Consider the following 14193-nt stretch of genomic DNA (forward strand, 5'->3'; position numbering starts at 1 on the left):
CCATGGGCTGACGTTCCAACTGCTGAGCTAAACCAGCCAGGGCAAAATCATAGATTTTAAAAATCCTGATTCTCAGGTCACACTGTACAATAATTACATTGGAATTTTTTGGGGGAAAGGAGGCAGGCATCAGTATATTTTAAAGATCTGCAGATGATCCCAATATGCAGCAAAGTTTGGGAAATTCTTGTCTATACTATTTTCTATTCTTCTGAGTTTTAAAAGGAAGTTTTGGTGCAGTGGTTCTCAACCTTCCTAATGCCGCGACCCTTTAATACAGTTCTTCATGTTGTGACCCCAACCATAAAATTATTTTCGTTGCTATTTCATAACTGTAATTTTGCTACTGTTATGTCTTAGGCAACCCCTGTGAAAGGGTCGTTCGGCCCCCAAAGGGGTCGTGACCCACAGGTTAAGAACCACTGGTTTAGAGGGTGTAGCCACGAATGGGAGGAGATGCATGCACATGCTCAGGATAGGTATGGACAGCCCATTCCTAGGTTCAGATCAGCCTCCCTATAGTGGAGGACTAACTGGAAGCCTTCCTGTAAAGTGTCTGGACCTGTGCTTCCATGCAGGAGAGTCTCTGCTCTTTGTCTATCCTCATGCAATTGATTTCCCTGTGGTTTGGGGGAAGACATATTTTGTTTAGACTATCTCTTTCTTACCTTTCATAACTTGTCTGTGTTTTGAGGGATGAAGGTTTTGCATGGAGAAGTAGTGTGGGTTTTTAAATTTTGGATCTCTGAGGCAATTCTGTTAAGGCTTCCATTCTTTTCCCAGCTCTGGTTTCCGTGGACTCTGCTTCTCCAGTGAATGACCTGTGAGGAAAACTGAGCAGTTCTTACAACTCTAAAATCATGGCTCGTGTAAGTTGGTGTTTCTCTCTTTATGAAATGTTATTTTTTAGGTTATGTAAACATTTTCATTAGCTTCCTAACAGAGCCCCATTCAACTTCTCCCCAGTCTCTTCCATTCTAGTGAGGGATGGAGCCCAGCAGCCCAGACCCCTCCTGTGTGCCCATGTGTGTCCATGTGTGAGGTGACCAGATTTTTCAGTATCTCCTGTATGTTTGGTCTTTGTCTAGAGCAGAGATAAAGCAGAAATGAGGTTCCTAGAGGGATATATTTGATCTGACACTCTTAGGACTAGAGAACTTTAGAGTAGCACTGTCCTAAAGAATTATGTGAGCCACATAAGTGATTTTAAATGTTCTAGTAGAACACATTAAATGTTCTATAGAATTATAGTGCCTTCTTCATGTAGTAGGCGGCATGTCAGTCTCATAAAAAGTATAGAGTAATATGCAAGGCACGTACATAATCTTAAACTTTTTAGTAGTCACATTTAAAAAAATAAAAAGAAATGTGCAATTAATTTTGATGTTTTATTTAACCAAATATAGCATCGTTTCAGAGTGTAATCAATATAAAAATTAAGGTATTTTACATTCCTTTTTCTTTCGAAAGTCATCAGTATCTGGTGTATTTTATACTTACAACACATCTAAATTTGGACTAGCCACAGTTAAGTACTCAGTAACCACATGTGTCTAAGCTAGCATACTGGACACTGCAGCTTTAGAAATTCTGTGTAATCTAGATTCTAAACATAATTCATTTTAAATATGTTTTTTATTGATTTTTAGAGATGGGGGGAAAGAGAGAGAAACATTGATGAGAGAGAATATTGATTGGCTGCCTCCTGCACACCCCCTACTGGGGATCGAGCCTGCAACCCAGACATGTGTCCTGACCAGGAATCCAACCTGGACCTCTCAGTCCAAAGGACGAGACTCAATCCACTGAGCCACAACAGCCGAGCGAAATAATTTTTTTAATGAAGGGAAAATGGAAGGAAATGCAACAAAGACTGTATGTGGCATGTAAAGCCTAAAATATTGGCCCTTTTCAGACATAATTTTATACATAATATATGGGTTTGTCATTTCAGGATTTGGTGATATTCAGAGATGTGGCTGTAAACTTTACTCAGGAAGAGTGGGAATGCCTGAACTCATATCAGAGGAATTTGTACAGAGATGTGATATTAGAGAACTATAGCAACTTGGTGTCAGTTGGTAAGCTTATCTGTGTCACATAATTTAGAAATTAATAGGACTGAATTTCAGGGCTCTCATTCTAAAGATTGGCTAAATATCTGCTTTGTAGTTTGCAAATAGGCACCTTTAGTTATTAAGCTGTGAAATAGCACCTTCAACTTTCCCCATAATTCAATGACCTTTACATCTTTCTTTGCTTTTTCTGTAATTGCCTCTCTTTAATGGCCACTAAATGTAAGTTCTTAGACAGAAAAACCATTGTCAGAAATCTGGTTTCATATTGCTATAGCTAGCCTTTTTAAAATTTTATTTTACTGATTTTAGAGAGGAAGGGAGAGAGAGAGAAACGTTGGCATGAGAGAGAAACATTGATCAGTTGCCTCTGATTGGTGTCCCAACTGGGGATCCACCCACAACCTAGGTATGGAACCCACCACCATTTGGTGTATGGGCTGATGCCACACCAGGCAGGGCTATAACTAGTCTATTATCTGCTAACTCTCAGTGTGAGTAGGAAGAGAAAGGTGTCAGGCTATATATACCTATTGAAAAAGCTTATATATGGTGGTGGATTGAATCAACTGTTAAAACTCAAGTGGACACTTTCAATTTACTACAACAGACATATCAATACATATATATATAGTGACTACTAAATACTAGGGACTCATTGAAGCACTTTATGTTTATTAAATCAAACCTCACAGGAATATTATTGGTCAATATTGTTACAATTCTTTTAACAACTGAGAACACTGTAGCCCTAGTGACTCAGGTAACAGAATTTGAAACTTATGCTCTCAGTCATTAACTTCTTCTTAAGAGACAGCCTGTATGGTTTAAATTAAAATAAGATCATGTTTCTACCTCTCTGTTCTTGTTAGTCCTTGTGATCCTGAAATAACTCTAATATGAATAGTTTTTAATCTCATTATTCTTCTTAGTTCTGAAGCTTAATCAAGTAAATACTTTATTATGTTCCTTTTTTTTTTCCCATGCAGGATGTTCCATTTCTAAGCCAGATGTGATTACCCTATTAGAGCAAGGGAAAGAACCTTGGATGGCTGTGAAGGATGAGAAAAAAAGATGGAGCCTAGGTAAGTGGTAATCAGGCAGAGGTAAACAATTATGACATGGTATAGTGCAGCTGGATCAGAAGGAAACACACCCCTTAGGTGTTGATTATGAAGAAAAGACCTGAAACCTGGAAAGAAAACTTAGATCTCAGAATGAGCCACCAAAAAAATCTTACCTATGCTTCCATTTACCACTTATTTCTTCACTCATATTTCTCTGTCATTTCAGTGGGGGAAAGCTTTCTTCCCTAATGACAACCATTTTACCTGTATTTTGGATCACATCCTTTCTAGCTCATCTTTTTTATTTGGCCTTTTAATGTATATATTTCTTCATCGCCGTCTTTTCATGGAGTTTGCATTGTAGTAGGAAAGTCAAGCAATAAACACGAACAAATGGATTACAAGATATCATGAAGTGATTAAGTAGTATAAACAAAAGTGAACAGAGTAAGAATATAGAGAATTATGATGGGAGAATGGGATAATTTTGGATAGGGTGGTTAGGGAAGGGAACCAACTGGAAGAGGCTCCAACTTGTCAAAGATGGAATCATTTGAGCGTCTATACAAATAACAAATGTGTTACAACTCATAAAATATTAATTCCATAAATTCTTCATGATAGTGACAGCAAATTGTTCATCACTGGGAACTACTAGAGAACTAACTTATTTGGAAAATATAAATTTAAAGAAAAGGAAGTATTGCCTTACTATAAGAACTGTTCTTATAGCAAAGAATGTTTTTCTTTTATCCTCACCCGAGCACATTTTTCCATTTTTTGTTCAGATAGAGCGGGAGGGAGAGAGAGGAAGAGAGAGAGAGAGAAACATCGATATGAAGGGACACATCGAGTGGCTGCCACCCGCACGACCAACCAGGGCCAGGGACAAACTGCAACCGAGGTACGTGCCCTTAGCGGGAACCGAACCCGGGTCTCTCTGTACCGCAGGCCGGCGCTCCAACCGCTGAGCCAAACCGGCCAGGGCAAGAATGTGTTTCTTAATAAAAGTGTTGAGTGAATAAATGAAGAATGATAGAATATTTCCATTTTGGAACCTGTAATGAACTATTAGATCTAGGTAATGAACTATTAGATCTAGGTATTGAACATTAATGCTGATCACATCACAAAAATAAAGATAGTCAGACATTATATTTCTTATAAGGGCACAGTATCACTTAGGAAATAACTTTGCCAACAAAATTGATCCTATGTCTGATCAAGCTTCTAAAGCCAGTTATCAGTTAATGGGAAGAAGATAGAAGAACATGTTCTATTACACCTTGGTGATTCAGAATAAGCTACAGGACCAAAAACAGTTTCTTCAACAAATAAATTGCAAGAGAAGTCAAAAGATAGCAAGAGAGGGGGACGTCCGGTCAAGATAGCGGCATAAGTAAATGCGGTATCACGTCCTCCCACAACCACATCAAAGTTACAACTAAACTACAGAACAACCGTCATTCAAAACCATCTGAAATCAAGCTGAATGGAAGTCCTACAACTACGGAATTAAAGCAGCAACCACATCGAGACTGGTAGGAGGGGTGGAGGCACGACGGGCTGGTCTCACACCCACATTCGACAAATAAAAATCAGGAGGATACCTCGGCTGGGAATGTCCTTCCTGAGGACTGAGGGGTCCCTGTCCCACACCAGGTGTCCCGCTCAGGGTTCCAGTGTCAGGAAGAGAAGTCCCCATAACTTCTGGCTGGAAAAACCAGTGGGAATTGAGGCTCAGGGAGACTGAGGCAACTGGAGCCCCAGGCAGCTCCTCTTAAAGAGCCCACCCATGGACTTATCAGACTCACTCCCTCTAAGCTTGGACGGGAGGCAGCTCGAGAGGCACCAGAGACATACAGGGAAGAACTGAGCTATTTGGCATTGGAGTGAGGGCTGGAGAGGGGGCTTTCTCCGGGACAAACATGCTGTCAGAGGCCTTTGTTCCTTTGGTGAGCCCTTCCCTGGGACGGCAGACAGTAGCCATACCTGGGACTCCAGCAACCTGGCTCACACTGGTAGCCCCGCCCTGGTGACTCCCTGAGGCCCCGCCCCACCCAACTTTCAGGCCCACCAAAGCTGTTGCCACTTGCTTAACCATAGGATTGGCCTGTCTTGGATCCTACTTCAGGTTTTTCCTAAATTCTTTCAAACAAGCAGCATCTGGTCTCAGATAGCCCCATACCTTTCGTTAAATAATACACAGAAACAAACACAAGAGAGGCAGCCAAAATGAGGAGACAAAGAAACAGGTCCTAAATGAAAGAAGAGAACAAAACCTCAAGAAAAGAACTAAGCGAAATGGAGATAAGCAACCTAACAGATGCTGAGTTCAAAATACTGCTTATAAGGATGCTCAATGAACTTAGTGAGAACCTCAGTGAACTTAGGGCCTCAAGAGCATAAAAAAGGACCAGTCAGAAATGAAGGAGGCATTAACTGAAATAAAGAATAATTTACACAGATTTAATAGTAGAGCAGGTAAAGCCAAGAAACAAACCATCGATTTGGAATAGAAGGAAGCAAAAAACACCCAATCAAAACAGCAAAAAGAAAAAAGAATCCAAAAAAATGAGAGTGTAAGGAGCCTCTGGGACAACTTCAAGTGTGCCAACATTCGCATCTTGGGGGTGCCAGAAGGAGAAGAGAGAGAACAAGAAATTGAAAACCTGTTTGAAACAATAATGGCAGAAAACTTTCCTAACATGGTGAAGGAAACAGACATACAAGTCCAGGAAGCACAGAGAGTCCCAAACAAGATGAACCCCAAGAGGCCCACACCAAGACACATCATCAAAATGCAAAAGGTTCAAGACAAAGAGAGAATCTTAAAAGCAGCAAGAGAAAGGCAGCTAGTTACCTTGAGGGAGTTCCCATAAGGCTGTCAGCTGATTTCTCAAAAGAAACTTTGCAGGCCAGAAGGGAGTGGCAAGAAATATTCAGAGTGATGAAAAGCAAGAACCTACAACCAAGATTACTCTATCCTGCAAAGCTGTCATTTAGAATCGATGGCTATATAAAGACTTTCCCAGACAAGAAAAAGTTAAAGGAGTTCATCACCACCAAACCGTTATTATATGAAATGATGAAGGGTCTTTTTGAAGAAAAAGATAAAATATATGAACAAAATGGCAATGAATACATATCTATCCACAATGGAATCTACAAACAAAATGAACAGGTAGAACAGAAACATTCTCATAGATACAGAGAACATTTTGTTGGTTGCCAGTTGGGAGGGGGTTTGGGGGAATGGGTGAAAAAGTTGAAGAGATTAAGAAGTACAAATTCACCCTGGCCAGTTTGGCTCAGCGGTTAGAGCGTCGGCCTGCGGTCCAGAGAGACCCGGGTTCGGTTTCCGCTAAGGGCACGTACTTCGGTTGCAGTTTGTCCCCGGCCCTGGTTGGTCGTGCGGGTGGCAGCCACTCGATGTGTCCCTTCATGTCGATGTTTCTCTCTCTCCCTCCCACTCTATCTGTACAAAAAATGGAAAAAATATCCTCGGGTGAGGATTAAAAACAAAAACTACAAATTCATTGCTAGACTGACAAACCTCAAAGGGAAAGGGGTTGGGGGGTGGGAAGAAATAAACCAAAGAACTTATATGCATAATCAATGGACACAGACAATAGTGTGGGAAAAGGCATGAGGAGGGCGGGAGTGGGGAGGAGGGCGTCAATGGGGGGAAAATGAGGAACATCTGTAATACATTCTATATTCAACAATAAAGATTAAAAAAAAAAAAAGATAGCAAGAAAGCCTATAGATTAAAAGGATGCAGAAGACATGTTAACTAGTTTTACTCTGTGGGCTTTGGATCCACCATGATTTTAAAGATAGTTGAAAGCGTGGTTGTTTTTTTTTTTATCCTCATCCGAGGATATTTATCCATTTTTTGTTCACATAGAGTGGGAAGGAGAGAGAGGGAGAGAGAGGGAGGGAGGGAGGGAGGGGGGGGAGAGAGAGAGAGAGAGAGAGAGAGAGAGAGAGAGAGACATTGATGTGAAAGCAACACATCGAGTGGCTGCCTCCCACACGACCCAACCAGGGCCGGGGACAAACTGCAACCGAGGTATGTGCCCTTATCAGGAACTGAACCCGGGTCTCTCTGAACCACAGGCTGACGCTCTAACCACTGAGCCAAACCGGCCAGGGTAAAAGTGTGATTTTTTGATGATATTAAGAATTGTTTATTATTTAGGTTTGGATAATGGTATTATGATTATGGGTTTTTAAAAATCCTTTTAGAGATAAATTCTGTAAGAACTAATGTATAGAATTTGCTTTAAATAACATGAGCAGAATAGGCCAGGATTGGGCTTGGGTTGCTGATTGTTGAGGTTGGGTCATAGATACGTGGAAGTTTATTAAACTGTTCTGTACATTTTTGCTTATGTTAGTAATGCTCTTGTGATAACGTTTTGTCTTAAGGCTATTGGAAGATAAAAGAAAAGGGAAATGAGAGGTGTGGCAGTTGTGAAAATAAGTATGCACAATTTGGAGAACTTAGCCATAAAAGCAGACATGGGATGCAGGGAATGTATTTTAGGATGTATGATATTAGAACATGTTTATAGGCTGAAGGGAATGATTTCAAAGAGAGGAAAGTTGAAGGAATAGAGAAAGAGAAAAGTTTTGTAAGCAGTGACTTTTAGTAGATGGGAAAGAGAGGAGCCAATATATAAAGGAACACTATGCATGTGGTAAGGATATAGACATAACTTGGTTGGATAATGTGGTGAAGGGGAAAACTGTATTTTTCTTTCAATTCTAATTTCTTGGTGAAATAAGCAGCAAGATTATCTAGAATATGAGAAGAATTTAGTATTTCATTGTAAATTCAATATGGACTACTTAGTATTTAATCAGTACTGATTCTCAGAAATACAATTTTGTGGTCATAGGGTTTTAATGTTTACAGACCTCTTGATACATTAACCCTAGTGTTAATGTGACTAAGAACGCCTCTGTCATAAATATTTTGTATCCCATATCATCTTGTATCAGCAAAAAAAGTTATTAAAGACATCGTATCTCAGGAAACATTAATTTTATGACCAAGTAATTTGCCTCTCATTCTCTTTTTAATTAAAACTGATACCCTGCAAATAGAAATAACATTTTCTCTTTTTATATTGATCTAAGATAGACTAACCAGCTGAGATATCCGACCAGGGCCTCATTACATTTTCTTTTTTTTTAATGTTTCTTACGCCAATTTGTATGAGTTTTTATGCTGGGAATACTTTCCCATTTTTATAAATGTTTTCATTTTATAATTTGATTTTGACAGTTTCCTTTTAGATAACTGGTTTTTAATTTTTAACTTGCAAGTAAATTATTTGAAATTTCCACCTTAATTTAAAAACATTTTTCAGCCCTGGCCGGTTTGGCTTAGCAGAGCATTGACCTGCGGACCAGAGAGTCCCTGGTTCGGTCCCACTAAGGGCACGTACCTTAGTTGAGGTTCGTCCCCAGCCCGGTTGGGGTCATGTGGGTGACGACCAGTTGATGTTTCTCTCTCTTCCTCCCTCCCTCCCGCTCTATCTGAAGATAAATGCAAAAATGTCCTCAGGTGAGGAAAGAAAAAAAATTATTTTTTCATAACCTCTATAGCTGCCTATTTATTTACTACTGTTATCACTATTTAGCTGATTACTGGTCATTTTATATATCATTAGTATTGTATTTATCTTTTTTCTTTTTTTAAATCCTCACCTGAGGATATTTTTCCATTTATTTTCAGACAAAGTGGGAGGGAGGGAGGGAGAGAGAGAGAAATATTGATGCGAAAGAGGTACATTGATCCGCTGCCTCCTGCACAACCCTGACTAGGGCCATAGACTGAACCGCAACCCAGGTACATGCCTTTCACCGGAATCAAACCTGCTTCGGGCCAACGCTCTAACTGCTGAGCCAAACTGGCCAGGGCTATATCATATTTATCTTAATGAGGCCTTGAATTAACTTTTCCCAAAAATTCTGACAAAATTGCCATAACTCTGTATTGCTTGCTCAGCTGGGGAGATACAGATGTAGGGGAGGGAGGAAGACATGCACAGATGTCTTAGCAGTATTTTCTGTGCCATTCATTAACCTGTCTGCTTAATTTTATCCACATGATTTAAATCATTTTTACCTTTTAATATCTTTTTAGAATATCCTTTTAGACTTATTGAAATGTAAATGCATACACATATACAGAAATCATAGCATGCAGCTCACTGAATATTCACAAAGTGATTACCTTCATAATCAGATTCAGAAATAGAGCTTTATTAGTCTATCAGAAACTTCATCCTAACTCCTCCTCATTCCTTCACACCAAAGTTAACCACTATCTTGACTTTTAACGACTCCATAGATTAGCTTTACTGTTTTTGGGCTTTATGAAAATGCAATCATACAGTGTGTGTGTGTAATTTTTTTTTATTCTCATCTGAGGACATTTTTGCATTTATCTTCAGATAGAGTGGGAAGGAGAGAGGAGGAAGAGAGAGAGAGAAACATCTATGTGAGAGAGACACATAGACTGGTTGCCACCCACACAACTCCAACCAGGGCCGGGGACAAACTGCAACCGAGGCATATGCCCTTAGCAGGAACCAAACCCAGATCTCTCTGGTCCATGGACCGACACTAACCGCTGAGCCAAACCGCCCAGGGCAGTATATATTCTTTTATGTCTGGCTTTGTTTATTCACTATTATGTTTGTATACACTTACAATGATGTTGTATACACTTGTAGATTCATTTTCATTGCTGTACAGTATTGTGTTGTATCAATATGTCATAATTTATTTAGCAGTTCTTCTGTTGATGAACACTTCTTTCCAGTTTTGTTTGTTTTTGTTTTTATTCTTTCCAGTTTGGACAATTTACAAATAATGTTGCTGTATTAAGAGTTTTTAAAAATACCTTTTTCTTTTTGAAAAGTATTGAACTGTCTTGCAAAAATTTTGAGAAAAATTATAACATAGTTGTACATAGTTATATAAAATCAAATAAAGATAAATAGAACCTGTGAAAGCAGGAGAAAGTTTACTTATGACTATGCAAGTAGAAAATGAGCTACAGTGGAGATATCTGCAAGTAGAGAGGCAGTTGGAAGGATAATCACATGTAAAGAAATCACCATTTTCCATGTATATATTGGACTGAAATAGCTTAGATGTGCTTTTGTTTCCCATCTCTATAGGAAATTATGAAAAAGAATAATCAGTGTAGTAAGGTGTAAGGTTGAAGGTGATGTCTTACCTAGTTATGGGAATTGACTAGACAGTTACCATGTCTTATTAACTTGTTATTTAGTTATAATTGAATTACTGTTTCTGCCCTTGGGGAGGTTTAAAGTAAGAAAATAAAGAGAATAAAAACTAGGAAAATTCATGAATATGTAACAACAAAGTTCAAGAAAGTGTTAAGCAAAAAACAAGTTACTGTGATAGAAAAGAAAGCATATACATTAGATGGAATCAGCAGGGATGATTTTTCTGATTTAACATGATAGCTAAAGGATGAAAGGAATCCAACCATGTGGAGAACCCAAGGCAACATTTTAGGGAATTTTAATAGCCAGTGAAAATCTCTAGGAAATGGAAAGATCATGATACAGTACTTAGGGAGCAAAGGGGACAGTCAGTGTTTGGAAATAGGTTATGGTAAAGAGGCCATGTTATTCATGGTAAGGTGTTTATATTTTATTCTAATAGAAAAAAATCATTAAAAATTTCAAGTAGAGATTCTCAAAACTTTGATCTGCATGCAAATAATGTGGTCTTATAATTTTATTTCCCTTAACTTTCTTCAAATTACATGATTAATTTCGAGTTTTCTAGCCCATTTCCTTCAAATGGGCTTTTGCTTTTTTATTATAAAGTTTTTATTTGCTTATTTACTTTTTCTAGAATAAGAAAATAGCATGCATTTATCTTTTTTTTTTTCTTTCAGATTTGGAATCTAAAAATTTATCTCAAAAGGATATTTATGAAATGAATTTATCTCATTGGGAGATAATAGAAAACATTAGAAGTTGTAGCCTGGTGGAAGACTCCTTTTTCAGAAAAAAATGTGAATATAAAAAATTTGAGAGACAAGAAGGTCCTCAAAAGGGGTATTTCAGGCAAGTAAAAAAACCCACCTCTGAAAAAAGGCCCACTTACAGAAAACTCAAATCTCTTACTTTATATCAGAGAAGTCATAATAGAGAAAAACCTTATGAATGTGAGGAATGTGGAAAGGCTTTTAGAGTACGCCAACAACTTACTTTCCATCAGAGAATTCATACTGGTGAGAAACCCTATGAATGTAAAGAATGTGGTAAAGCCTTTAGACAGTGTGCCCACCTTAGCCGACATCAGAGAATTCATACTTCTGACAAACTCCTTGAATGTAAAAAATGTGGAAAGATCTTTACATGTAGTGCAGATCTTCGAGTACATCAGAGAATTCATGTTGGTGAGAAGCCCTATCAATGTAAGGAATGCGGGAAGTCCTTTAGAGTGCGTGGACAACTTAATCTTCATCAAAGAATTCATACTGGTGAGAAACCCTATGAATGTAAGGAGTGTGGGAAGACCTTTAGACAGTATGCACACCTTACTCGACATCAAAGACTTAATATTGCTGAGAAGTGCTATGAATGTAAGGAATGTGGACAGGCTTTTCTGTGTAGTACAGGCCTTAGAATACATCACAAACTTCATACTGGTGAAAAACCCTATGAATGTAAGGATTGTGGGAAGGCCTTCAGAGTGAGGCAACAACTTACTCTCCATCAAAGAATTCATACTGGTGAGAAACCCTATGATTGTAAGGAATGTGGGAAGACCTTTAGTCGTGGCTATCATCTAACTCTCCATCAGAGAATTCATACTGGTGAGAAACCTTATGAATGTAAAGAATGTCAGAAGTTCTTTCGTCGCTATTCAGAACTTATTTCACATCAGGGTATTCACATTGGAGAGAAACCCTATGATTGCAAGGAATGTGGGAAAGCATTTAGACTGTTCTCACAACTTACTCAACATCAGAGTATTCATTTTGGTGAGAAACCTTATAAATGTAAGGAATGTGAGAAAACTTTTAGACTGCTCTCACAACTTACTCAACATCAGAGTATTCATACCGGTGAGAAACCCTATGACTGTAAGGAATGTGGAAAGGCCTTTAGACTTCACTCATCACTTATTCAGCATCAGAGAATTCATTCTGGTGAGAAACCATACAATTGTAAGGAATGTACAAAAGCATTTAGACAACATTCACACCTTACTTACCATCAGCGAATTCATAATGTAACTAAATAGTTATCAGAAAGCCTTCCATTGTGAATTTTGTGTTAAGCATTGGAAAATCTAGAAGAAAAGTTTTTTTAATGTAGGGATCCCTTTTACTTCATGCTAACAACTAACTTAAAGGAAGAATATGTTCATGAATATGTAGAAGCCATTAATCACCATTTAAATCATGTTAAACTCCAGGAAATTTATTTTAGAAAGAAATTATTTTAAAGGAGTAAATGTAGAAAAGAAGTTGATAAGGTAATGTACTTTAGTAGAGAATTTTGCAACACATGAAATTAATGTAACTAGGTATGACTCTCAGTAGAAGTTGAGAACGTTAGGTGAAAGGTTGATAGACACTTGATTGTGAATAGGTCAGATTGACAACATGTAAATCCACTGATCAATTTTAACCTCATCAAAAATAGGACAAACTATATTGTACTCCTTAAGGAGGTAAAATAAGACATTTTGCCAAAAAATACTGAACCTGAGTCTAAGTAAGCATCAAGATCTAACTCCAAGTTTAGAGAAAATTCAGGGAATGGTAGAATAAATTAAAAAGCAATTAAACCTAAAATATGGGTAATTCTACAAGAGGGACTACCTGGTTTCTCAACCAGTAAAATGACACTGAAAATAGGGAAGTGGAATTCTTAGATATTAAGAGTCTTAAGAGGTATATGAATCAAATGTAGATAGCATTAAGAAATTATGTTTTTGTTAAGTGATAACCTGTGTTTATGTAAAAATGTCTGGAGTTGATACAGGCAAGATGATACGATGTCGAATTTTCTTTAAAATGCTCATGGAAAAGAAGATGTATAACAAGTTTGTCAAAATGGTGGTAAGCCTTGGCTAGGTAGCTCAGATGGTTAGAACATTGTCCCACTATGCCAAGGTTACGGGTTTGATCCCTGGTCAGGGCACATACAAGAAGCAACCAATGAATGCATAAATAAGTGGAACAAAAAATTGATGTTTCTCTCTCTCTCTCAAATCAGTAAATAAAAATTTTTTAAAAGATGGTAAGATACTTGGTTACATAGTTATTGTATATTGGCTTTTATTTATTGGCTTTTGCTGTTTTCTCTACTTTTATGTATTACATTTTCAATAATGTTCTTTTCAAGGTAAAATTATTCAACCTTATAATCAGTTGGAAGTGAATGATTTAAAAAAATTTTTTTGTGTGTGAATGGTTTTTTTTTAATGCCTATATATCAAAACTTGTGGATGTTGCCAAAACTCTCTAAACATTGGGATATTAAACATGTTATAATGTATGTGATAAAGACTAGGGTCCAGATTTTACTTAGTTAACCTATTGCTATATCTATTATAATGCCTATCCCATAGTATTTCATATATTTAAAGAATAAGTAAAAGCAATTACCACTAAATGTGGTGATTATGTAATTAGATAGTTGCTAGCACTCTGGTCTTTAAAATAATATAATACCGTATTAGAAATAGTACATTATTTTAAAGACCACTTATCTGTGGTGATAGGCTGATACAGTTTCTCCAATTACAATTAGTACTGTCCAATAATGTAATTCTTTGAAAGAGGTTATAAAACCGACAAATTTATAATACATATCACTAACATGCCTATCCACTTTAAGTCTTGCACACTATGTTCTACATGATACATACTTAGGCGATGATGATATAAAAATGTGTTACGATTTCTGATCAAGATAGAGGAGTATGTAAACACTGCTCGCCTCCTCCAATGACCACATCAAAATTACAGCTAA

The 14193-nt window shown here is 37.6% G+C and overlaps 1 protein-coding gene across 2 annotated transcripts; it reads left to right on the plus strand.

Moving 5' to 3' along the window:
- Positions 1-703: 703 nt before the first annotated feature.
- On the plus strand, positions 704-13369 carry ZFP30 (ZFP30 zinc finger protein). Of its 2 annotated transcripts, XM_036274763.1 has the most exons (4): positions 704-869; positions 1955-2081; positions 3065-3160; positions 11097-13369. In XM_036274763.1, the coding sequence occupies exons 1-4, from the start codon at positions 861-863 to the stop codon at positions 12452-12454; spliced, it is 1590 nt and encodes a 529-aa protein (XP_036130656.1). In that variant the 5' UTR covers positions 704-860; the 3' UTR covers positions 12455-13369. The 2 variants fall into 2 exon arrangements, with proteins under 2 accessions (XP_036130656.1, XP_036130657.1); XM_036274764.1 differs by lacking the exons at positions 704-869; positions 3065-3160 and having other exon boundaries at positions 1937-2081.
- Positions 13370-14193: the final 824 nt, after the last annotated feature.

Source organism: Molossus molossus, unplaced genomic scaffold (genome assembly GCF_014108415.1).
Source record: "Molossus molossus isolate mMolMol1 unplaced genomic scaffold, mMolMol1.p scaffold_m16_p_21, whole genome shotgun sequence".
Classification (NCBI taxonomy): domain Eukaryota; kingdom Metazoa; phylum Chordata; class Mammalia; order Chiroptera; family Molossidae; genus Molossus; species Molossus molossus.